Here is a 27,205-nt window from a genome sequence, read left to right on the forward strand (position 1 = left end):
TTACTGCTATCGCAGCACTCACTGCTATTAATGTTACTCCATCTAGTACTTTTTAATCTCCTACTGCTCTGATATCTAAGTATTTAAACAAACATTACTTTTTCTTCCTAGACTGTATCATGTGTTTTTCTCAAAGGCATAAGCACATATCAAAAAGTGTCACCATGGAGAAACCCATTTCTGCAAGCTGTCTTCTGATGTTCTCACAATTTACCTATTCCATCTGCCCTTCGCTCTGGTCTACTTGAAACAAATACCTCTCCTCCTTATTGTAGGGATGACAGGAGGGAACTGAATAAGCATTCCTTTAACACACACAGCACATTCTGCTTGGTGGAAGGCTAGTTAACATTTTCTTCTTCCGCTATATATGCGCCACCAATTGTGTCAGCCTCGGGGTTAGAAAAGATAACGGTGACTCAGGAAGCAGTACCATGGTTGGAAAATGCTTCATTTTCTACCCGTCTATACTCTTGTAACCAATCAGAAGCAGCTGCATGTTTTTGTTACTATAAAGGAATCGGCAAAACTGAGAACGAGCAAGTATCTAATAAACCAGAGCTGGGTTAGGAAGATAATTGACAGAAGACACTTTTCAAATTTAGCCGTTCTCTAGTGGGATTGGCTGGCTATAAACGAGATGATGACAAGCGAACGATCAGAGGTGGGGTAACGGCAACTCCACACAACAGAGAGCTCACAGGAGGCAGGACAAACGCTGAGCGCTCCCACTAATGAAAACAACGGAGACTGGGTCCCAACTCTGTCACCTCCCCACCGAGATTCCAGGTAACTTATCTCGACCTCAGGTCGCGGTAAAGTAGAAGTGCGTCTGCTTTACACATCTCCTAGGATAGAGAAATCACATGACAGTGTTATGTAGAGCTAGCAAAACGTTGCGACACGCAATGATTTCTGGCACCTATTAGCCGACAAGTCCCATGGCAGGAAGTAAACAGCATCTGGTGAATATCCGTGCTCCTGATGGTGAAAGCAGCCGGTGGGCGCTAAGCAGGCTCTGCTGAAGGGGTTTGGGCGAAGCTGAGCCTCGAGGGGCCGGGAGCCAGCGACGCAGCAGCAGCTGGCTGCCACCTCAGTCCGGTCCCTCAGGCCCCTCAGGTGAGGAGCCACGGGCCAGCAGGGGAGGGCAGGGGCCGCCAACGCCCTCCCTAGGACCATGACCCGGCTGCGCTCGTGCTGCCCGGCACGTACGCAGCAGAAGCCGGGAGCGCACCGGCTGCTACTTACGGGCCGCTGCAGACGTACACTTGAAGGGGAGTCCGCCGAGGCGCCTGGCACCGCCGCTCTCCGCGCTCTAGGGACCGGACTTTCGCCTCAGCTCGGACAGCCGAGAGCAGATCTTCCCAGGTACCCAGCAGCCGGCTCGCTGCCAGCCCGGCGGGCAAGGAGGACGGACGCGGGGCGGGGCTCCCTCAGGACACGCCCCGAGCGGGCGGTTCCGGCCTCGTCGCGCCCCTTCCGGCCTGCATCGCCATGACCACCGCCGCCCACCGCCCACCGCCTCCGTCACCCGCGAGTCCCGGGCCTCCCACTTCCCCTGCCCCGCCGGTCCGCTTCCGGCCCTTCGGCGCGCACGCGCAGTCGCGGCGGTGTTTGACAGCTCAGGCCGAGGAGAAGGAGCAGGTGTCGCGAGAGTTGGCGCGCCGCCTGGTGCGGGCTGTCATTATGGCGAGCCTGGGAAGCGAGGCCGAGCGGGATCCTCTCCTGGGCCCTGGCTTCCCCGGAAGCAGGTGAGCAGGTGGGGTGGGACGGGCTCGGTCCTGCGTGTCCACTGCTCTGTTCCCGGACCCTGCCGCGCATGCGTGAGCCGGCCTGCCGCCCCGGAGCCGCTCTGGACAGGCTCCCGGGTAATTGCGTTTACTTGGGAATAGTGCGGAGCTTTGGACTTGGGGAACTGGGGTACCCAGGACGCCGGGGAAGGGGATGCTCACTTAGGGGTCGGAGGTCACAGCAGCTTCGCATTGGCTTCAGGCTCCTGTCTGAGTCCTGTTACGGGAGTTCCTGCTTGAGAGCTACTTCGTTTCCTTTTCCACTTTCGATTTTTCCTGTGTGTGTATGTATACATTACTCACGCAAATAATATTATTTATATAACAAACATAAACTGCCTCTTTTACAGCAGACCCTGCATTCCGTTGACCCGATATAGCTGACCACTGCCCAAAGTTTGCAAAAGTCACAATTTGATCCCCTCGTTATGACCGACAGGCTTGCTTCTTTTACTTTACTGCACAAACTTCAATTTAGCTAGCTAAGAGCCATGATCAGATTTATTGATCTAATTGCCTTAGGTCCTTTTTTTTCGTCTAGTGCTTCCAACTAACCTACTTTATGAGTTTCATTTAAGAGGTCAGGTGTTGGAACACAATATTTAAGATTGTTCAGACCTAAAGACAAAGTCAAGGATAGTGTAGATATTTGGTCAACAAAACAAAATCCACAAATCATAATAAATGAGGTAGATTGGTTTGTTGATGAAAGAATTTAGACTTGGGAGTCTTCTGTCATCAAACTGGTAACAAATATTCACCTGTAAATCTTAGTGTTTGCTCTCAAGCTACTGACAGGTGTGTTCCGATTAGGCCTGCTGTTAGGGTTTGCTAGCCCTACCTTAGAGTTTCCTGAAATGCTACAGGAGCCCCCAATCCTGTTGTAGCCTTACTGTACTATCTGTTCCTACATTGCCTGCACCTCTCCCCCGCAACTTCTTCTTTTTGCTTCTTTCAAACAAATTCTCATTATGGAGTTCAGGCTGGCTGGCTTATAAGTTGCTTTGTGGGCCTTGAACTTTCCGTCTTCCTGCCTTCCCTCCCAAGTAGTGCAGTAACGGTACCAGGCAAGTGGTATGTGCTCGTCTTCCAGTGCACTCCTTTATAAGACGTTTTTCTTTGTTATGTCTCTCCAGTTCTGTACATCACCAGCCTCTCAGGAAGCATATCCTGCTTTCTCTCCAGCCCTGAGTCTGGGTGTACTGCTCTTGAGTAGTGGAGTCCAGAGCTGTCCTTTTGTGAGTGCAGTGCTGCTGTGACCCCACTCGCGTCTGTGCTGAAAATACACTGAATCCAAAATGTAGCACTTGTTCCTATTCCTGTTCAGTTTTACCTAAGTGCTCCGTTCACACCGTGTATTGTGTACTCTTCCTGGATTTTAAGTCACACGTTTGTTAAACATTCTGTCATTGGGAGCTGTGGCTCTGGAAATGTTAGACCACTGCAGTTTTACTTGGGAGAGAATTCCAGTTGGAAAGTTAATGCCAGAATGTAGCACTGATAGTAGACAGAAAGGAAAAGTTGAACGGATTCCACTGGATATAAGTACAGCTTTTCTTTCTTTTGCTTGTTCGTTTAGAGAGGATCTCATTGTGTAGCCCTGGCAGGCCTGAAACTTGCTCTATAGACCAGGCTGGCCTCAAACTCAGAAGTCTTCCTGCCTTGTTTCCTGAGTGCTAGGATTAAAGGTGTGTTTCACCATGCCCATCTATAGTATTTCTTCTTACACTCAGGTAAAGCAGAAGTCTGTAAAAAGTAGTCTCAGCCATGTTTGTGTTATCAAAATTAAAGAGATACAAGAAATGTAGAAGCTGCATGGTGGTGGCGCAGACCTTTAATCCCAGCCCTTAGGAGGCAGAGGCAGGTGGATCTCTGTGAGTTCAACGCTAGCCTGGTCTACAGCGAGTTCCAGGACTGGCTCCATAGCTACTGAGAAACCCTGTCCCAACAAACAAACAAAAAAACAAAAAAAAGAAAGAATTACATGGAAAAGTTGAGGTATATTGGATGCGTAATACCTTTTCATTTAGTCTTTTCCACACCAATCAACTGTCTTTTTATACACATTTTTTTTGCCAAACTGAAGTAAGTTTCAGACATAATAGTGCTTATTCCAAGCACATTTTCAAAGCCTGCATCTTACACAACTCCATCATTGTTGTACGGCTAGAAATACCAGTTTAAGAGTATTATACAATTTATACTCTGTATTCCTTATTTCTGTAGCTGTCCCAATAATAAACATACACACTCATAATCTATACACAAGACAATCACTGTTCATATGTTGGTTCTATTCTGTTTTAAAATCTTTAACTTAGAACCTTCCGGCACTCAGGAGGCAGAGGCAGGTGCATCTCTGCAAGTCTGAGGCCAGTCTGGTCTACATAGGGAATTCTAGGACAACCAGGACCATATAGAGACTGTATCAAAACAAAACAAAATGAACTGTCCCTGGACGTATCTCTGCTCATGTCACAGTTGACTCCTAGTTTAGGTCAGTGTTCCTGAGGCTCTCACAATTTGGATTCATGAACTGTTTCTTTCTTGATCACAAGACTGTCATATAAGCAATATTGAGAAATGCTAGTACATTCCATCAGAAGTGCAGGCTGCCAGGCTCCCATGATGGGGAATCCCCATGATGGGGAATGCCAGACTCCATCATTTGTTAGAATGGTGAACACTGCAGCTTTCATTATGAATGTTCATTTCTTTTTCTGCGATTAGAGTTTAGACAGTGTGGGTTACTGTCCTCAAATAGCCCTTCAACCACAATTTGAGCATTTTTGTTTCATCCATTCTATAGAAGGTGGTCATTAAATCCTAACTTTAAGTTTTCTCATCCCTTCAATTTTTAAGAGATAACATTTTAAGAAGACAGTTAGGGGCTGGAGAGATTGTTTAGCAGTTATGAGCACTTGTTGTTCCTGCAGAAGATCCAGGTTTGGCTCCTAGCATCCATATGGCAGCTGATAACCATCTGTAACTCTGTTTCCAGGGCTTCTGTCACCCTCCTCTGGCCTCCATGGGCACTGAATATATTTGGTGCAGTGCACAGACATGCATGCAAGCAAGGCATCCATGTATAAAATCAAAAGCAAATTTAAAAAGTGAAAAATATGTCTTAAAAATTTTAAGAGAGAGTCTTGCTATATATTCCAGGCTGATGTTGAACTTGACATCTTTTCCGTGTCTTCCCTTTTCTATTTTGCCAGAGTCTTGGAGCCCAGGCTGGCATTGAAGTTATTACATAGCCCCAAATAACCTTGATGTCCTGATCCTCCTGCCTAGTGCTGAATGGTTGAGGCTTAAACCACCACAACATGTTTTGCCTCAGTTTGTTGAGTGCTGGGATTACAGGTTTGGCAAGGAAGTGTGTTTTTAATTTCTTTTTGAGACGCGTCCTCACTCTATAGCCCAGGCTGCCCTATATTCACTACATAGCCGAGGCTAGCTATGTATGTCCTTTTTTTTTTCTTTAACTGGAGTTACTTAAACAGTTTTATTGTCTTTCTTCACAAAAGTAATTTACTTCTCATTTCCTCAGCTGAGAAAGAGTTTAGGGAAATAAATATTTGAAATTCTAGATTGTCCTGATACTCCTTATAGAGTGATTAATGTGTTTAATTTCTAATCTCCAGAGAATAATAATGGGTCACTAAAAGTATAACACTAATCATGTATTAAATTGATATGAGAGACCATACTCTGGGATTAAAAAATGCATGCTTTTCTCAGTGTGTAGTTAACCTCAATGGTATACATTTAATTCGGATATGTTGATTTTTTTTTTTTTTTTTCGAGACAGGATTTCTCTGTGTAACAGTCCTAGCTGTCCTGGAACTAGCTCTTGTAGACCAGGCTGGCCTTGAACTCATAGAGATCCCCTGCCTCAGCCTCCCGAGTGCTGGGGTTAAAGGCGTGTGCCACACCGCCCAGCTGATATGTTCATTTTTTAATAGAGGCATCTTGAGTTCTGCTATTTTTCAGGTATTTCGCATCACAATTAAAAGGTCTCTGTGTAGGTCAGAATATTATATATGCAGTTTTCCAGCACTTTAAATGTTTGAGTAGTGGGGCCTGGAGAGATGGCTCAGTGGCTGTGGGAGCTTGCTTCTGAGCCTGATGACCTTAATGTTGATAGAGAGGACGACTCCCAGTTTACCCTCTGAGCACCACATGCATGTCACAGCACTCAAACCCATACACAGAACACAATAATTAAGATAATGAGTAAATGTAAAAAAATGAAATACATGTATATCAGTAATGATTATCCTTGGCAAATAGTAGATCTGAAAACATGTTTCTCTTGCTGTTCTCTCATTTGTAAACACAGCACATTTGAAAAAAGAAAGCTCTTCACTGGGGATATATGACAGCATCAAGGTCTATTTTATCAAATGCTTTGGACCACAGATACTGTGGTACAGAACTTTACTGAAGCAGGAGTCTGGGTCCACAGCAGCAACATCAACAAATCAACCAAGCCCTTTCTCCAAAAGAAATCCTCCTGGAGAATAAGTAGGCATTCTGTCTTTAAGTATATTTTGATTTTTGGAAAGAGTAGTGCTCACACAAGGTAAGTTTGCCAACTCTGGTACCTTTGTGATCACTTAATGAGCATAGACACTCAGGTATCACCTAACAGAGGTAGGATGTCAATTGATATATTACTCTTAGCCCTGATAGCAAAGGTCAGTGCTCCAGGAAGCTCCCCATGGGACTGTCTTAGGTGACATCATTCCAGTCAGGACAGCTCACAGCAAAGGTAATATGCTGCCATCAAGTAGGACATGTCAGAAACATAGGAGTAACTATTGGAAAACCCTTATCTTTACTGTACTTATTCATTTGTGTGTGTGCAGACACGTGTGCCATGATACACCTGTAGAGTTCGGTCAGCAATCTGAGAAGTCAGTTCTCTCCACCATATGGGTTCTAGGGAGGGAATTCAGGTCATCAGGCAGGAACCTTTTCCCATCTTACATTCGTGACAGTAATTAATTTTTCATATATCCCATTTGTGGGAGAAGTATTTCTTGTAACTAGTTTATGTAACTTTCCTTAAGAAAATTTATTCAGTCATCCTATTGATAAACAGAATTATTGTGCCAGGTGGTGGCGCAGCATGCCTTTAATCTGAGCACCGGGGAAGCAGAGACAGGCGGATCTCTGTGAGTTCAAGGCCAGCCTGATCTACCAAGTCAGTTCCAGGTCAGACTCCATATCAAAAAAAAAAGAGGCTGAAGAGATTGCTTAGTGGTTAAGAGCACTGCCTGCTCTTCTAAAGGTCCTGATTTCAGTTCCCAGCACCACTTGGTGGCTTACAACCATCTGTAATGAGATCTGGTGCTCTCTTCTGGCCTGAAGGCATGCTTGCAGAAAGAATACTGTATACACAATAAACATATCTTTTAAAAAAATCCTATTGCCTTCGCAATAGAGAAGTACAGTTGGGGAAATGGCTCAGAGATTCAAATGCTTGCTGAGGACTAGAGTTTGGATCCCCAGAAACGCATGTGTGTGTCAGGAGGTATGATGGCCCACTTTCCGCATCAGAAGTCAGAAATGGATTCCTGAGCAACCTGGATAGCCAGACTATCAGGCTGTCTACTATCAGGCCTCCACATGTGCGCCATGTAAACAGAAGTCTTTAAAGTTTTACCTCTGTAGACCAGACAGGCCTCCAACTCACCTGCCTCTGCCTGCCGAGATTAAAGGTGTGAGCCCAAACCGCCCAGCTCAGTGTTTTCCTTCTTAAAGGTGTCTTGTGTCTTCCATCCAGTGAAATTTAAAATGCTTATTCAGAGGTGCCAATATTAATAAATTATGTCTGTTATATAACTCTTACCTTTAGAGAAAACAGAGTAAAATTATTAATGAATAAATACCTGCCCCTAAAAACCAGGAAGTCAGCCCTTGTGCATTATCTGAAATGCTTGGGACTGTGCAGTTCTTGGATCTTTGAAGGAGATGGTACAGAGTGTCAATATGATTGCATGTGTGTTTTTGCTGTAATTCACTGGCTGAGGTCGATGGTAGAATCCCACACTCAGTTACTCTAACATTTTGGATTTGGAGTTTTGAGATTACGAACACTCAACCTGTAAACCCTCTTCTTCTTTCCACCTAGAGAATGGGACATGGTAGAAACCCAAGAGCATTACAGGAGTAGATGGAGATCCATTAGGATTCTCTACCTCACTATGTTCCTCAGCAGTGTGGGTAAGTGCTGGAAGTTACACCCACTTCTACGGTTCACAGTAAAATGCTTTGTGCTAGTTGTAAGATTATTTACTTATCTATTCATTCAGTTATTTATTTATTTTAAGAAAGGATTTAAAATCTGTGCTATATTTCCAAAAGCTATACTTGTAATAGTGATTAAATTATTATAACACTAATAAACATTTCTGCCTCCTTGCAGGTTTTTCTATTGTGATAATGTCAATCTGGCCATATCTTCAAAAGGTTTGTACATTTAAATCTGTTCTTTTAAGAAATAGTAGAGGCAACTCTAGTGTTGTTAAGCATTGGCTAGAGAGTGTCTTTAATATTCTCTAGTTTGATCTGTCCAGAATAACTTAAAATAATTGTTTCTCAAAGGAGGTGTAATTTGGTCATATGCTTTATTGTCCAAACCAAAACAGTTACAGCAGAAAGGGTGCTATGCCAAGAATAGACTCATGCCAGGAAAGAGGCAGGCAGAGTGAAGGTGTGCTCACCTTCTTACCCAGCCGTGCTCACATCCGTCACCACCTCCCTTCTGAAAGCAGCTCAAGTAGACAAAGTGATTTCTCAGAATGTACAGATGATATTTCCGAGGACTAACTTCATGATATTCCTGTGGAATTCATTTGGGCTTTCAGGAGAACTTTATGAGAAGGATGGGAAATAAGGCTGTCTCTTGCTATTCCTGTGAGATTGGTTTTCAGGTCCTCTCAGAGTATAGCACAATGTTTGGATGTGCAAGTCCATTAAAGAAAGTGATGTATTTGCATGTAACATGCGCACATTCTCCTGCATGCTGTAGTCATCTCTAGATCACCTATGATGCCTATGACAATGACAACATTATATAGTTGTGAATCTGCTCTATCCTGGAACACTGACCAGAAAGCAGTCTCTGTTCAGTTCATTTTCTGTCGTTTTTGTGTGAATGTCAGGGCTTACACTGTCCTCTCCTTTGTACCAGCTTTTGTCTTAACTCTGATTACTTAGTCTCGAACTCTCTGTATCTCATCAGCTCCCTCCTTGCTTACTGCTTTTCCAGAGATCCATCTGTGTCAGGCTTTGGCCTATAGCAGATAAGTGGGCAGCAGTGAGGTAGACATACCTTCTTCAGTGTCCCAGGTTCTGCAGGGCCACACAGTCACCTTTCCTAGCTCCTTTCCTGCTCCTTACTCGACTCCCATGCTGCTTTCCTTCTCTCCTTCCCTTCCTCCTCCTGCTGGTATTCACCCTGCAAGCCTGTGCTCCTCTCATGTCCTCTGGGAGCTTTGATTGTCATCACCCATCCTGGGACAGGTTTTCTGTGTACAGTTGGTCCCTCTCTTTGGGTTTTGAATCCAAAAATTCAAGTAACTGTGGTTTGAAATATTTTTTAAATCACCTGTACTATTTTTCTCATTATTACTCCTTCAACTCTACTGTGTGGCATCTATCTTTACAGATTATACATTGTAGTTGGCATCATATGTGATCAGAGATGACTTACACCTATAGAACGTATTTGTAGTTGCTGTGCAAATGTTCTATACGAAGGGCTTGTGTGTGCATCATTCTGGTGTTCTTGGGAGTCCCAAGTCAGTTGTGGGGACATCAAGGGAGGACTTCACTTCACCTCTGTGTCCTTACTACTTACCATACTTGCTATGATATTGAATATATAGTGATGGACTCCCCCATGGTTATTAAGATGTTCCAGGAGTTCTCCACAGAAATACTAACCCCCAAAGGTTCAGCTACTCTGGACTACAGCCTGCATATTTGTTACAAAGCTAAATATAGTTTCCCTAACTGATCTAGAAGTCACGTTTCCAGGTACTTAGTTACCTAGTGGTCTAAAGACTTACATTCACACAAGTCTGCCTTGGAATGTTTGTAGCTGCCAGAAGCTGAAGACTGTTGTCATGTAAGAATTCTTAAAGCATTTACTTTTCTCTGCAGATTGATCAGACAGCCGATGCAAGTTTTTTGGGCTGGGTTATTGCTTCATTTAGTCTTGGCCAAATGGTAGCTTCACCTCTATTTGGTTTATGGTCTAATTATAGGCCAAGAAAAGAACCTCTTATCGTCTCCATCTTTATTTCGGTGGCAGCCAACTGCCTATATGCATATGTCCACGTGCCAGCTGCTCATAACAAATACTACATGTTGATTGCTCGTGGATTGGTGGGATTTGGAGCAGGTAATTGCGTGTGTATGTATGTCATATTCTTCCTGCTGCTCATAGCCGCGTCTCCCGTGTCTCACATCCCATATACGTCTTAGGAACAGGCAGAGGTCTTTCTGTCATTTGCCTTTGCTCATGATCCTCCTGTTACCTAAAGGTCCTTCCGTTGATTTCCATCAGTCTTCACCTTCAAGACACACATTGAGTGCTTTATCTAGTGTGCAGTTTTCTCGAGCTTCTTGCCCTTGAATGGATCCTTTTCTGACCTCTTTCTGGTCTTTGCTTGCCCTGCTGCACTGGTTCCATCTTTTTTCATCAATTATAGTAAGCTTTTGCATTAAAAGCAGTAAATGATATTTTTTAAATATTCTGTGGTTGCTAGTGGAGTCTGTACTATAGCATAAGTGCTTAATAATTAAAAAAACCTTTTATTTTTATTGTGTATATGTATGTGCCTCTGTGGAGATATGCATGTGAGAGCAGTGTCCTCAGAGGCCAGGGCGCAGCATTGAATCCCCTGGGGCTGGAGTTAGAGGTGCTTGTGAACCGTCTGCTGTGGGTGCTAGGAACTGAGCCCTGGGCTGCTACAAGAGCAGTGTGAATGCCTTACCACTGCGCCCTTTCCAGCCCAAATTCCTTAGTTACATTCTTAGTGGACTCTTTCTGTTTCTGTCTTCCATTATTCCATGTCTCTGCATGCCTTCTGTTACATAGTCCTGATAGCATAGCACTCTGCTGTTAATGCACGGTCTGGTTTTTGATGAGAAAACCTTGGTATTATAACCATTTTTAAATCATCTGAGAGTGTTTTTATTCATGGGTGGGCTTGTTTTATTTTGATTCTTGTTTTTTTTGTGTGTGTTGGTTGGTTTTGAGACAGAGTCTCACTATTTACCTTAGGCTGGTTTAGAACTCACTATGTGGCCTAGCCTGGCCTCTGTCTCCCAACTGTTTGGATTACAGGTATGCACCACTCAGCCTAGCTGAGTTTTTGTACAGTCATACAGTTTTTGTATCAGTGAAAATACTTAGTTCCTTTAGTTACATGTTTATTCCATGAAAATCTTACACGCTTTGTACGATGGCACAGAGGAAGAAGTGACCATGGTATTTATCAGTATTTCTTGCTCTGTGTCAAGCCAGGCAGGTGAGTATTGTGGCTGATGGCTGATTCCTTTACTTATCACGGTCTCTTTAGGAAATGTGGCTGTTGTCCGATCGTACATTGCTGGTGCCACTTCCCTTCAGGAAAGAACAAGTGCCATGGCCAACACGAGCACGTGCCAAGCCTTGGGCTTTATTCTGGGTCCAGGTAGGTGGTCTGTATGATCTCCTTAAATCTGAGTTGGGAAAACCTTTGAGGTTCAAATTTAAATGTAATCCGTATATGAAGCTTTGTGGTCAAAGGGAAAAGGAGAGAGACTTTAGAAGGGATGGAGGGAAGGAGCCAGGGAAGTAAGGGAGTTAACATGAGAAAAGTACAGTGATGTTTATGCATAAAAACATAATGGAACACATTTCATGTGTTAACTGAAAAGCATAAAATAAAACAGTAATTCCTTCAGACTGTGTGCGTGTGTGTGTGTGTGTGTGTGTGTGTGTGTGTGGTACTCAAGACTTCATACATGCTAGGCAGCACTACCACTGAACGATAGCCTTATCAGGGAGGGACATTAAGGTTTTTAATACACTAGTATTGCTAGACTGTTTTTCCTGGACACCAGAGCTCTTAGTTGAATGCTGCTTGCCTCATTTTACAGACGAGGATCCCACAGTATAGAGAGTCTGTCCAGAGTCACCAGACAAGGTGGGGAGCCGGGGCTCAGAGCTGACATTTTTCTGGGTGTTTTGTACCCAGTGCTGTTGTAAGGGCAGCATCTGTTTTTGGTCTCAGTTGAAGTTAGATCTCAGTTACTGACAGGCCCATGGGAAATCCTCTCAACCAGGATTTGAACTGTTCCATCCAATTTTTCCTGCAGACTTAAAGTACACAGAAATACTCAAAATATTTTACTTGAAACTGTTATGTTTTCTTTCTTGTAATAAAGTTGGTCAAGTTTCTAACTAATTTAGCCAACAAGATTACTCAGTGGGTCTTTGTGCTGACTGCCAAGTGTGGTGGACTGAGTTTGATCCTGGAGACCACTTTGTGAAAGGAGACGTTACAAGTTGTTCTCTGGCCTTCACAGGTGCGCCTGGCAGGTGCAAGCCCTCCTTTCCCCATCAATGTAATTATTAGAATTTATGATTTACTCATTGAATAAGTTGTGTAGATTAACTCCTATAGAGTAGTTTTCTTTCATTTTTTGTTTTATATGTTAGGAGATACTGGGGTTTAGAGTGTAGCTCAGTGGTAGGGTGGCTACTTAGCAGGCTGAAGGCCCCAGTCCCTAGCACTCTTCCTCCCCTGTCAAAAGAGGACTCTAAATGGGTGGTAAATATGATAAGAACACACTATAGATCTATGAAAATGTTATAGTAAATTCCTTTATTATGTAAAATTAGTATATGCTAATAAAAAGGATCAAGAGGAAATGATGCTGAGTTGATTGATCAAATGATATAATCTTTATGAATGTACACATCTATATCTCATCATTTTAATACTCTCTCCTAGAAGAGCTTTCTTAGATGTTTTTCCTGTTTATTCTATCCTGCATGAAAATTTAATACCACATATCCATCAATATACTAATATGTTAGGGGGCTGGAGAGATGGCTCAGAGGTTAAGAGCACAGCCTGCTCTTCCAAAGGTCCTGAGTTCAATTCCCAGCAACAACATGGTGGCTCACAACCATCTGTAATGGGGTCTGTTGCCCTTTTCTTGCCAGCAAGCATACAGACAGACAGGATATTGTATACATAATAAATAAATATTTTTTTAAAAAATATATATACTAATATGTTTGAACACACACACACACACACACGTATATCTATGGATTATACAAGAGAAGAATAAATTGTCTTTACCAACCAAGAGCCAATTTTCTCACTCCAGTTGAGATTCCTTAATACACACGGTGACTTCATATAGACCCCAACAGTTCTGTAGTAAACACTTTTACAGTTTTTAGCTCGTGCTTCTCATATCAAAACTTACTTGTACACATAATACTTTATTAGTTTTTCAGACTTGCTTGGCACTCATTGGAGAAAACGGTGTAACGTGGGACGCCATTAAGCTGCAGATCAACATGTACACAGCACCGGTTTTACTTGGCGCCTTCCTGGGAATTCTAAACATTATTCTGATTCTCTTTATATTAAGGTAACTACATAGAAGCAGTAAGATATGTTTGTAAATTCTAAAAGTTAACAAGCTTTCTTACAACTGAAAGATAATTATCCCTATGAGGTCTTTTTGTATTTGTAGCACTGGGCATTGTCTCTTAGCAAGCCCTTTACTGTGTATCTTCCAGGCCCCTAGCCTCCATTACAAAGATTTATTTTTATGTTTTTAAAGTCTTTTGCCTATATGTATGTATATGGACCACATGCATGCATTATGCTCAGGAACCAGAAGGGAAAATTGGGTCCCCTGGAACTGGAATTACACACAGTTGGATGCCAGGAACGAAACCTGGGTCTTCAGCAAGAGCAGGGAGTGCTCATAGCTACTGAAAGCCCTCTCCAGCCCTTTTCAATTTCTACTCTTTATTTTGATAGAGGGTCCTGTTTAGTTGCCTAGGTGCCTTCAATTTCTAGTTCTCCTGCCTCAGCCTTCAGGACCGAGATTATAGACCTGAGCTGTGAGGCCTTGTGTTTTGCTGTCTATATCTGGGTTTATAGTTTTTAATCAGCTTAAGCGTGTTATACTGGTAACTGCATTAATCAGATGGATGAGGAATGAACATAGATTATGAAGATCTATCCCTCATTTACTAACTATAAGATCCTAAGTACAGAAATGGTATTTCGCCTGGTGGTCGTTGAGCACGCCTTTAATTTCAGCACTCTGGAGGCAGAGGCTGGCGGATCTCTGTGAGTTTGAGGTCAGCCTGGTCTACAAGAGTGAGTTCCAGAACAGTCAAGGATACACACAGAGAGACCCTGTCTCAAAAAACCAAAAGGAAAAAAATGATTATTTTATTTTCTAAAACTAGTATCATTACTATTTCTTTCTTTCTTCCTTTATTAAAATTTTAGCTTTAGAAAAAGTCTTACTGTGTAGTCAAGGCTGCCTGTGAATTCAGGATTCTCATGCCTTAGTCTCTGAAGTTTTGGAAATATAGGTGTATTACCAAACCTAATATTATTATGTTATATTTTTTAGAGAACTTTATTCATTTTCCATAGCCACTTATAATTTTTAAAACATTGAAAAGCTGAAATATGTACTAAGGAAAATCATGAATGCTTCTAGATAAATTTTGAAACAGTTTCATATTCTATCAGGAGAGTGAGGTGTGGGCTGACTTCCACCCCAGTGTTTGAGAGCAGCCTGGACAACAGTGCTGGGCCTCTGCTCAGCCCTGCTCACACTGTAGGGTGAGCCCAAGGCTTTGGGGCACGCTTGTCTAGCATGTGTGAGGCCCTACGCTTCATGCCCAGAATTGACAGAAGAAAAAGATTTTTTTTACATATATTGGTTATATTTATTAGAAATTAATAACTCTTACTTCTCAGAAGTCAATAGAAGAAATTGTGTTGGACTGTGGAAAAGATAGGGTGCCAATAATAAGAAAACTGATTCTGGCGCTGGAAAGATGACTCAGCGGTTAGTGGTTAAGAGCACTAGCTACTCCTCCAGAGGTCTTGAGTTCAATTCCCAGAAACCAGATGGTGGCTCATAACCATCCATAATAAGATCTGGTGCCCTCTTCTGGCCTAAAGTCATTCATGCAGATACAGCGTTCATAAACATAAAACAAAAAAATAAATCTTAAAAAAGCTTCTGAATTAAGGTCTTATTAATATTTCTGCTTTTCTTTTTAAGAGAACATCGTGTGGATGACTCAGGACGGCAATGTAAGAGCGTGAATTTTCGAGAAGGTACTGTTAACCTGTTTAGTGCCATTTAAATTCTGACTGTTCACTTTGTATTTATATGGCTTTTGCCTCTAAGTACAGTATGGTTGGTGACTGGGAAATATCTTCAAAGGCGAAAGGAACCCATGCCTATGAGTTATGTGGTGTTTATTATTGGCAGGGCTAAAAGCCATTGCTAAAAATCACTTGTGTTCTTCGCAGAGTCAGTGTCCTAAAACTCTTGTGCTCCTTGCTGCGCTTCTGGTAACCCTGGACAGGGAGTCCTTTCTGTTTCAAGACCTTTTCCAGTACAGTGTCTCAGAATGAAGCCCAGGACATGCTTGACAAAGCTGGCCTAGAACTTGAGATCCTCTTGCCTCAGCCTTGTATGTGCTGGGATCCCAGTTGTGCTACATACACCTGGCTTCCTGCAATTCCCATACCTTAATCATGATAGTAGGCACTCTATTATCTTATAAATGTATCCTTTCATCTTTCAAATTGTTTTGTGGGTGTGTGGTGTGTGCAGGTACCATGGAGGTCAGAGGGCCTACATCAGATGTTTTCTTATTTGCTCTCCACCCTACTTTCTGAGACAGTCTCATTGACGTGGAGCTGGCCATTTTGAATAGAATGGCTGGCTAGTGAGCCCAAGAATCCACCTGTCTCTGCTCCCCCAGTGCTGGGTTACAGTGGTTAGCACCACCGCGTTTGAGTTTCACGTGGATGCTGGGATTGAACTCAGATCTTCATGCTTGCGCAGTGACACTTTACACACAGCCCATTAACTCTTTGGTTTGTTTATGAGTTCCCGACCTGGTAAGTGGGGATGTTTTACTTAGTTGTTATTTAGTTACTGATTGTAGCCTTCAGCCATATGAAAAAATGCAAGATGGCACTTGCTCAGTGATTTTATAAAATCACACAAAAATCAAAGTATAATTTTACCAAATACTTTCACATAAAATTATTTTTATACTTTAATAAATATCTTGATAAAATATATCTGGTAAAAACTTACATGATTTTTTAATATTTAAAGATGTTCAAGTTTAAAGAAGTTTTCTTTGAGTGGGATTGTAATTTCTAATTACATAAAATTTGGGGGCAGGTGGCATTGATGGCTCAGCAGTTGAAAGCACTTCCTGCTTTTGCAGAGGACCTGGGTTCAGTTCCCAGCACCCACATGGTGGCTCACAACTTTTAGTAACTCCAGTTTCAGGGGATCTGAAGCTTTCTTCTGACTTCTGCAAGCACCAAACATATACATATATGTAGCAAAACACTAATACATATTAAAAAAAAAACAACCCATCATTTAATTTAAAAATTGGATCAATATACTGTGTCTTTCCTTAAAATTACATTATTATTATTATTATTATTATTATTATTATTGTTATTGTTATCATCATCATCATTTTGTGTGTGTGTGTGTGTGTGTGTTTGAGAGTTTGTCTTTGTAGCCCTGGCTGTCCTGAAACTCATTCTGTAGATCTTGTCAGCCTTGAACTCACAGAGATCCACCTGTCTCTGCCTCCTGTGTTGGAATTAAAGGTGTGTACCACCACTGCTTGGCCCTAAAATTCTTGTAATTGGGACACTTAGTCAGTTTCCTCATCTGGGATAACTTTCTGAGATTCCTTACAGCAGCCAGTCCTGGGTAGAGCCTGCAGTGAAAGCCATCTATGTAGGAAATTTCGGTCTGACCAGGCATCATTTGTACTTGTTTCAAAGAAGTCAGGACAGGCCCGAGGTAGTAACTTAGAATTAGAAAGGGGTACCCTAGATAGTACAAAGGCAGAATAGGGGCCTGCTTGTGTGAAGGTGGCCAGTACTCTGGTGTGACTGATAAGAAGAGTCAGAAGCCACTCCCTATAAATAATACCAAACATTTCTAAACCTCCTTTCCTGAGGTAGAAGGGCAGACACCATTACAAGAACATACACAAGCTTTGTGTGTCAGGAATGTCTGTCCTTTATAGAGTTTGATTGCATAGTTCAAGGTGAGAAATTATGCTTTACCCTCTAAAGCTACTGCCCTGCAAAGATACAAATACTTTTTATATTTGAGATAGCTCTCGTTATATAGCTCAGGCTGGCTTTCAGCTCATGATTCTGTTGCCTAAGCCCCCTGAGTGCAGGGATAACTGTGTATAACAACCAAGCCCAGCATTAACATAACTTCTAATTAGTATATTCTTAGACAGTTTCATATACGTACGCAGTACATACTGACCACTCATTCCCTCCCGCCTCTCATCTGCCTGCTACCTTTGTTACCCCCTTCATCCGTACAAATCTAACATAACTTTTTCAGTAACAGGGAAGAGAGAAATTAAACATTTATTTATTTTTTGGTTTTTCGAGACAGGGTTTCTCTGTGTAACAGTCCTAGCTGTTCAGGAACCACCCTTATAAACTCACCTGCCTCTGCCTCCTGAGTGCTGGGATTAAAGGCCACCATTGCCCGACCTGTGTCCACTTTATGTAAATACCATTTGAAAACTACTTACTTTCTGAACCTTGTTACTTCTTTCCTTTTCCTTCCCTCTCTCTCCCCCAACGCCCCTTGGCACAGGCTGGCCTCAGACTTGCTGTGATCATCCAGCCTCAGTCTCCCAAATGCTGGGATTATAGATGTGAGCCACCACACCCAGTTAACCGTTTCATATTACTTTATCATCATATGAAAATTGCACATATAGGTAATATTACTTTTCTATTTATAGAAAATACAGATGAAGTTCAGATTTCCGGAGGACATATCGATCAAGTTGCTGTTGTGGCTACCAATATTCTGTTTTTTGTGGTTTTGTTTATCTTTGCCCTTTTTGAAACGTAAGTTTTATTGTCTTTATTTAAATCCAATTCCTTACTAATCCATGTTTCTTAATGTAGTGTTAATTATGTATATAGATTTTGTTTTTAAAACTTTTGTTAGGCACATTTTTTTCTTAAAATTTTTGGATTTTTTTTTCATTTTGGTTTTTGGGACAGAATCTGTGTAACCTGGCTGTCCTGGAACTCTCTATGAAGCACCAGGCTGGCCTTAAGATCTGTCTTTGCCTTCCAAGTGCTGGGATTAAATGGATGTGTCAACATGACTAATTTAAATATAAATGTATGTAGATTTTATATCATGACATAATTAACACTTAGTCTGGTGGTATTTAATCCTTGATGGATAATTATAAAATTCACAACTGTGTAGATTTCATTCATCCTTTTAAAAAAATCACATGACTCTTTCAAAAGAAAATAATATGCAAATGCAGCATTATACACACACACACACACACACACACACCCTGCAAAAAGCCACTTCATATTTTTCACGTGGGGAGGGGAAGAATGTGTGAACATTCCCATAGCTGTGATGTCATCACTTGGCTTATTTCCATATAACTGTAACATGTCTGTGTCAGTAGATGTGCTTGGTATGTATATTTTCAAAATTACTCATCCACATGAAAGTCATAACTCATTTTAGGAAACATTTTTAATGCAAAATACACATTACATAAAATTCACCACTAATATTGGGGATTAAAGTTAGGATCTCAAGCATGCTGGTCAAGGGCTTTGCTACTGAGGCACATTCTCAGTCTGCTTTTTATTTTGAGACAAGTTCTCAATAAGTCATCCAGACTGGCTTTAAACTGACTCGGTAGCTCAGGCAGGGTTTAAATTTGTGATGCTTCAGTCTCAGCCTCCTGTGATTGGCTTACAGATCTGTACAGCTGGGCCCAGCATTTCAATTGTTTTTTTTTTTAAGTTTTAGATTTATTTTTATTTTTTTAAATGTGTTATGAGTGTTTTGCCTGCATCTAATATGTGTGCACCACGTGTGTGCCTGGTGCCAGTAGAGGTCAGAAGAAAGAACCGGGTCCCTGAAACTGGAATCGCAGATGGTTTTGAACCACCATGTAGTGATGGGAACCAAACCCAGGTCCTCCTCAAGAGCAGCAAGTGCTGTTAATCGCAAGCCATCTCTCCAGACCCTTTAACTGTTTTGGAAAAGTTGGATACAATGGCATTAAGTATTGTCGCAGCCTTGTGAATCATAACAACCTCATCGTCATCCCAAACAGGCTGCACACCCTCTCTCAGTCCCCCATGTCTTCAGCAGTCTGATGGCCTGTCTCATACGTTGCATCGTGCAACATTTGCTTTTGTGCATGCCTCATTTCATTGAGTGTGAGGTCTCAGGGTTCTTGTTGTGTAGGTCAGACTTGCCTAGCTTGCTCTGGCAGTTGGCTGCCCACTCACCTGTCCACTTTTGGCTCCATGTAGCTAAGCTGAGTGACACCGCTGTGCAGGTGTCTGCTGGAGTTCTGGCCTTCAGCCCTTGGGCCTGTACCCAGGCGGAAGTGCCAGGGCACATGTTAACCATTTAGCCCTTAGAGAAAGCATGCATCTGTTTTCTATATCAGCTCATCTGATTTCAATGTCTCAGATACTATGTTTATTTTTAATACAGCATTTAAAAATAAACTGTTTTGTTGTCAGCCAACAGAAGATGGTAGACTATAGGAATAGACTTGGCAAGGAAGAAGACAGGCATATAAAGGCAGAGGTATTCATAGGGAGGGAAGAAATACATAAAGTGCGGGTGAAGGAAGAATCCCCTAGGCTCGGAGAAGTAGGCACTAGTGACACGACAGTGTGACACTGCCGGAACATCACACTTTAATAGCGAGGGCATAGCGTCTAAAAAGTGCACCTCCAGCAAAACGGAAATAAATTTCTGATTTTGAAAATAATGTCAACATAAAAGTTTACTTTTGTAGAGGCTCTTTACAGTGGCCTCTTTGTAGATGTGACTCCCTAAAGGGAGGCTAGTCATAGAGTCTCACCCCCAAAGCTCACAGTTCCACCAAGAGAAGGGATCAGTTTCAACCACAGTGTAACCGTGGATAGTTGCTGGGAGGGTGGGACTGTAACTGACTTACGGTGTCTCCTCTTTGCAAACCTCCGGCACTGTGACTGTGCTCCTTCTGTAAACTGAAACGAAAAGCCTTGTACACTCTTGAAGGTATTATTATAAATGTTTATACTTCATTCAAGTGAATAAGCCTGACTTTCCCTTCCTAGAATCCTCACTCCGTTAACAATGGACATGTACGCTTGGACCCAGGAGCAGGCTGTGCTCTATGACGGGGCAATCCTCGCTGCTCTTGGAGTCGAAGCCGTGGCTGTTTTCATGGGGGTTAAATTACTTTCCCAAAAGTAAGTTATATGCTTTTAGTTTTATTTCAAATCCTTGTTTGAAAAAAGAAACACAAAACAGTGCTAATATAAATGAATGTGCTAGCACATTTTCTCATGTGTTACAGCTGTTGTTAAGGCAGTCTTACTGTGTAGCCTTGGCTAGCCTGGAACTCACTATGTAGACCGTCACCCCCCTGAGTGCAGGGAATAAAGGCATGCACCACCATACCTGGCTGTATTATAGTTCTTGAAAATTTGCAAAGAGATAAAAACTTTACTGAGAATGCATGGTATTCTTATATTTTATGGCATCACTTTGGTAAAGTAAAATGCCTTACAAAATAACTGTACACTAACTGTTGTTATATATTGTGTTTTAATGTATATATTACTAAAAGTGTATTTTATAAAACACTGGTTTTAAAACAGGGTTTCTCTGTGTCATAGCCCTAGCTTTCCTGGAACTTGCTCTGTAGACCAGGTTGGCCTCGAACTCACAGAGATTCTCCTGTCTCTGCCTCACAAGTGCTGGGATTAAAGGCATGTGCCACCCTCGGACTGGCATAAAACATTGTCTTTGGAGATTGAATGATTAAGTTTGGAAAATTCTGGTTATTAAAGCCTCTACACTGATGGCTGAGACAAGAGGACCATGAGTGCCTGCCTGCTACATATTAAGACCATGTCTCAAGGAACAAATTGAACTTACATAGATTTTCTGTGTGTGTGTGTTTTGGAGTCAGGGTCTCATGTACCCTGGCTTCCTCCACCTCCCATGCGCTGGGGTTATAGGCTTATAAGCTTAGGTCTCCATCCTTATGAATTGAATTCTCCCACTGGTCTACTTCTCTCTGTGGTGCTGGGGTTGAACCAGGGGATCACACATGCCAGGCAAGGCCTCTACCACTGAGATATATATCAGCCTGCCATAGAGGGTTAGCACAGGTTATTAGCTGATGAATGCTTTAATGGTTTAATATTCTTAAAATGTTGGTTGAAAATGAGCATAGGCAGGTATAGGCATGGTTGTTCTTCACACTGGTTCTGAGTCTCTGCCATAATAGTTACTGACAAGCTCTACTTCATCATCTAGAGTCCAGCCCCTAATCTGAAATCAGCAATTTATTAGAGAACCCTTTTCTTTTTCCCAAGACGGGCTCACTATGTAGCCCAGGCTAGCCTTGAACTCCCTTCCTATGGTTACTGCCCTGAACCTAGGTGCTGGGGCTACAGGTGTACACTGCCGTGTATGGTACTAGGTGCTTTCAGTGGGGGATTCTATTTAGCATTGCATTAATTGATAAATATAATGAATTGTATAACAATTTTACTTAAATATTTTTTTTAGTTATCATAATGGAACTGTGAATTCATATTGCATTTCTGTTTCAATCAGAGTTTCTGTTCAACAGGATTGATGAGCGTGCTATTCTTCTGGGAGGACTCGTGGTTGTATGGGTTGGCTTCTTTATCTTGTTACCCTGGGGAAATCAGTTTCCCAAAGTACAGTGGGAAGGTATGGTGATTTTAACTCCGTAGCACCAGCCCCTGCCATTCTTTCGTAGTAGCGGATGATAGCTAATCTTAACTTTATTTTTCAGACCTACACAACAGCTCAATCCCTAATACTACATTTGGGGAAATTATCATTGACCTTTGGAGTTCTCTGAGAGAAGATCACAGTCAACAGCCAACTGGGTGCCCAATTGAACAAGCTTGGTGCCTGTACACCCCGGTGATCCATCTGGCCCAGTTCCTGACAGCCACTGTCCTAGTTGGAGTAGGCTATCCAGCCTGCAACGTCATGTCCTACACACTATATTCAAAAGTTCTAGGACCCAAACCTCAGGTAACAGTCCTGAAGCCATGTAAACTGTAGCTCCCACATCTCCTTTTCTATAGTTCTGTTCCTACACAAGCTGGCTTAGCAGACTTTAAAATCTGATTTAGTATTTCAAATGAAAAAAGAAAACAAAACAAAAGGCTAATTTTGCAGGAGAGGTGGATTTTTAGGCTCTGCAGCTGGAGCTCACTTGTATACCATGCAGGCTCGAGCTTTAGGTTCTACCTCTGATTTCATCACTCACAAGTTCTGTAATGTGTGGTAAGATTTATCTGATAAAACACAAACTTGCTAAGTCAGAACTCAGATGTCTTGGATTCAGTAATCATGAACTCAGAATACTTTTCATGGAAAAAAAATCTCTGAACTTTAAATTTCTTCTACTCATTCTTAAAGTAGACAGGAGAAAACCAAAACTGGCAGCCAGAGATGGTTTAGGCTGTTACAGAGATGAAAACACAATAGTCTTAAGCAGTTTTGGCAGCTGTGTCTATTTCTGTTTCTGTGTGTGCTGGAGATTAAACCCAGGACCTTGCTGAGCTATACTGAGACCTACCTTTATGTGTTTTAATTGTTTGTTTTGTAGTGCTAGGATTGGATCCTGGGCCTTGCACATGCTAGGCTAGTACTCTGCCACTGAGCTAAAGCCCTGGTCCAAAATTAATTTTTAAATAAGAATGTCAGGACTGAGCTGGGTGTGGTCACACACACCTGGAATCTCAGCATCCAAGCAGCTGAGGCAGGAGTATCATTGTAGGTTCATGCCCAGCCTGGTGGACACAGTGAGGTCCAGGACAGCCAGGCTATATAGTAAGACTCAGTCCCAAATAATACAAAAGCACACAAAAAAATTCCTAGGCTAGAAGTACAGCTCAGTGGTAGAGCTTTTATCCTGGAATGCCTGACACTCTAGGTTTGATCTCTGGCCCACACAAACAACACAAAACAAGTAATTTCTGTATTCATTATATAAAATAAAAAATATGTAGATACAATATGAATAGTAGTTTCAGAGAGGTCATAATTACTAATATTTTAATAAAGTCAGGCTCCATTTCTAGTCCCTTCTCTTACTATGTAAATGGGTATATACAGTTTAAGAAGTACGTCATTAATTCTTCAGAGTTACTTTCAGTGAGACACCATTTCATTTTATATATGTAGTATCACTCATAATCATATTGTTTACTTTCTATATGTTTCTAACTTTCGTTTTTAATGGCAGTTATATAAATGGCCACAAATTATCTTAACCTTTGTTTTTTGGTTTTTTTTTTTTTTTTTGGTTTTTTCGAGACAGGGTTTCCCTGTAGTTTCTAGAATCTGTCCTGGAACTAGCTCTTGTAGACCAGGCTGGCCTCGAACTCAGAGATCCGCCTGCCTCTGCCTCCCAAGTGCTGGGATTAAAGGCGTGCACCACCACCACCCGGCTATCTTAATCTTTAAGAATTAGTGGGGCGATGGTAGCACACGCCTTTAATCCCAGCACTTGGGTAGCAGAGACAGGCCATCTCTGAGAGTTTAAGGCCAGCCTGGTCTACAGAGCTAGTTCCAGGACAGCCAGGGCTACACAGAGAAACCCTGTCTCTAAATACCAAAAATAAATAAATGAATGAATGAATAAAATTAACCTGAGATGGCTGTGGTGGCACATGACTATAACTCAGCATTTCAGAGGCAGGAACAGGAAGATCTCGAATTTGAGGCCAATCAAGGCTACTGGGTGACTCTTAGGCAAATCTAGACTATACTGTAAGATCATCTTTTAAAAGCAAACTAAGGGATGGATACAAGGCTAAGCAGTCATGAGTGCTTACTGCTCTCCCAGAAAACTGAGGTTTAGGTCCTAGCACCCAGGTCAGGAGGCCTATGTGACCTGTGACTCCAGCTGCAAGGGACACACTCTCCCTCTCTGAGACTAAATGAACAGTCAGGCCTTTAGTACCAGCACTCCTTGGCCCAGAACTCAGTATATATGTAGGCTAGGCTGGTTGGCTGCCTGGGGAACCCAAGGGTTCTGTTTGTCTCTAACTTCTCAATTCTGAGATTCCATGCACCTGTAACTACACCCCATTTCTTTATTATTTTTATTGAGAATTTCACATACTGCATTTTGATCATATTTGCTCAGTCCTCCCCCACTCCCCCATCATGCCCCAGATGCCCAGCTTTTAAATTAAGTTCTGGGGATTGAACTCAGGTATTTGAATTTAAAAGGCAAACACTACCAATCATTGAATCATCTTTCCAGCTTAGGTCAGTTTTTGTTCTTTTTGGTTTTGGATTTTTGAAACATGGGTTTTTCTAGCTGTCCTAACTCTCTCAGATCATATTTTTTGTTTGTTTGTTTGTTTGTTTGGTTTTTCAAGATAGGGTTTCTCTGTGTAACAGCCATGGCTGTTCTAGAACTCACTTTGTAGACCAGGCTGCTTTGAACTCACAGAGATCCACCTGCCTCTGCCTCCTGAGTCCTGGGATTAAAGTGCCCGGCTTACTGTTTTTATTTTAAAACAACTAACCCTGAATGAATCTGTTGTCCTCTGCCTTACCCCCTTACAGGGTATGTACATGGGCTGGTTATCTGCTTCTGGAAGTGCAGCACGGATTCTCGGGCCTGTGTTCATCAGCCATGTGTACACTTACATGGGCCCACGATGGGCATTCAGCCTCGTGTGTGGAATAGTGGTACTCACCATCTCACTCATGGGAACCGTTTACAGAAGACTCGTTGCCTTTTCTGTCAGATATGGGAGGATCCAGGAATAAGCTAGCAGTCTGGGCTGGATGCTTGCTGCCAACCATCTCTAACTCAGCCTTGGGTAGCAAACCATGTGCTGAGTAACTTAGCTATGAAGGGTAAGATGTGCAAAATCATTCTGGGTCATAATCTCCTCATCGGAGGTCATGAACTCAACAGAGGATGGAGGAATAGGTGTGAAGCTGCACCAGTGTGAACTGGAGCTCTCTAAACAATGGGACTATGCAGTGGAACTGGAGGAAGGTTCTGGTTTAATCAGCCAGAGCAGAAGGAAAGTTTAAAAAAAAATTTTAAAACAAAAGTAATTATTATTCAGCTTCCTAATGAAATAAAACTGAGCCTTAAATTCTTTTAGCCTGCTCACCAGCAGACTAGGCTTTAGTTTCTTTTCTGCCCAGGGTGAACCCATCCATTATCTCTCCCTCAGTGTAATTTGCACACTGCACCTTTGTCATTTTAATTTAGGATCTCATTTCTAAATTACCAGTGAGCAAGAATAATCTAAGGCTGAGGAGTAAGAGGACTAAGCGAAGGTGGCCCTGACTGCCACCTTCCAAGTGCTAGTAAATTCGCATCAGAAACCTAAGACAAATGTTTTAATATGGTATTAGCAGAAAATGGATTCTTAGAATTATCATATTTCCCAAGTCCTCTAAACTCTAGCGCAAACTTTGACCTTTTATGCCCTTTCTCAGTAGTGAGGAGCAGCTGTTTGCGGCTGTCTGCAGCAGGACTACAGCTGCACTTTGAATGCTGTGACACTCCCTCTGCTCAGGCCGATTTGAGGGAGAATGGCCAAAGGTGACTGATCACACTGCATAGTTTCTACCTCTGTGTGAATACAACACTGATGTGTGTACGGGAGTAACTGCAGACCATGCAGAGTGTTTTCCCATCCTGTGGCCATGGTTTCAAATCTGAGTGTGAATGTCTGTAGTCTGCTGAAGCACTAAATGACAGCAGCATTTTGCTTCCATCAGTTTCTGTTGTCAGGCCCTGGACTTTAGTCTTTTGGGTCACTTCTGATCTTAAACTCCACCTTTGTGTGTTATGCGGAGACAAAAGCAGTAACTGTAAGATCCTGCCTGCTTCCCCGATACATTCAAATGGATCGACATAGTTCTTATCTAAGTGTCTTCAGAGGCTACTACCTCTTGACTGCTGCACTTTTCAGAACAGGAAAAGTGCCCATAAGTTACACTACCAGTTACTTAATTGTGCTGAATTACTCGCACTATTGACCAGATTTGTAAAAATATTTGGGGAAATAAATTTAACAGAATGAATGAAGAAGCTTTTATATCAGCATACCATGTTCTTAGCAAGAACATAACAGAAGTTTCCCAGCCCTAGAATTATAATACTGTAATTCAGGTAATTATAACCTTGCAAAAGCTACTGCACTTTCTTTTTTACTGAGGCTTGTTTCTTGGGAGATTAGACTAATACACCTCACCAACAAAGAAGCGAGGGAAGTGACAGGTTTAGGAAAAGGGCTAGGAGGGAAAAATCAGCACAAAAAGACTAAGGTATGAAAACGTTACTAGTGTATAGTAAAGAAGGTATTGAAAACCTAGCAAAGGACTGTTTCCTTATTTTGAATGGACTGTCACTTCATGAGGCATCTCTAGCCATTATGCTTCTCTATCAAATAAGCTCTTCAAGCTCATTTCTTGTATTAAAATAAACTTGTAATTTTTAATTTAATGATGATAAACTATTTGTATCTGTTTAATACTAACAAGAAAATGCTGACTACCATTTACTATTGAAGATTTATTTATAACTGTCTTACATTGTGAGTGTTCATTTCAAATAAAGCAAGACTGTAAAGATAATGTATCTGTCAACTTTCAGAACACATTAAGAACCCCTAAACACATGCCTATTCCCATGTTCTTGTTGAAATCCGAGCAGTAACTTCTAGGCTTCCATCCCCCAGGAGCCTTAGACACTAATGAGCTGGTACAGATGCTTATGGTTGGCTGTGCAATGGTAATGAAAGCTAAGGACAGAGACCAGAGGAGCCCACCCTGAAGAAATTCCTCTAGGAAAATAAGGATTTGCTGGAACCTGGTGTAAGAGAATGACTGGAGTGGGAAAGGGTGGAAGAAATGCACTTTAGTAGAAGGCAGGACTTGCAAGCATCCTAGAGGTAAAGTATTTTGGAAGGCTTCTCAGAACTAAACCAAGTCCAAAGTGTCTGGAGTATAGCGACTGGTGAGTC

At 42.0% G+C, this 27,205-nt stretch overlaps 1 protein-coding gene across 1 annotated transcript; it reads left to right on the forward strand.

Annotated features, from left to right (window-relative positions):
* The first annotated feature begins 1,534 nt into the window (after positions 1 to 1,534).
* On the forward strand, positions 1,535 to 26,816 carry LOC119826453 (major facilitator superfamily domain-containing protein 8). The gene is made up of 12 exons (XM_042055983.1): positions 1,535 to 1,751; positions 7,930 to 8,021; positions 8,224 to 8,267; positions 9,966 to 10,206; positions 11,390 to 11,503; positions 13,319 to 13,463; positions 15,132 to 15,187; positions 17,896 to 18,004; positions 20,261 to 20,395; positions 21,790 to 21,893; positions 21,979 to 22,226; positions 24,780 to 26,816. The coding sequence occupies exons 1-12, from the start codon at positions 1,687 to 1,689 to the stop codon at positions 24,984 to 24,986; spliced, it is 1,560 nt and encodes a 519-aa protein (XP_041911917.1). The 5' UTR covers positions 1,535 to 1,686; the 3' UTR covers positions 24,987 to 26,816.
* The last annotated feature ends 389 nt before the right edge of the window (positions 26,817 to 27,205 follow it).

The sequence above is a fragment of the Arvicola amphibius genome, chromosome 11, assembly GCF_903992535.2.
Source record: "Arvicola amphibius chromosome 11, mArvAmp1.2, whole genome shotgun sequence".
Taxonomy (NCBI): domain Eukaryota; kingdom Metazoa; phylum Chordata; class Mammalia; order Rodentia; family Cricetidae; genus Arvicola; species Arvicola amphibius.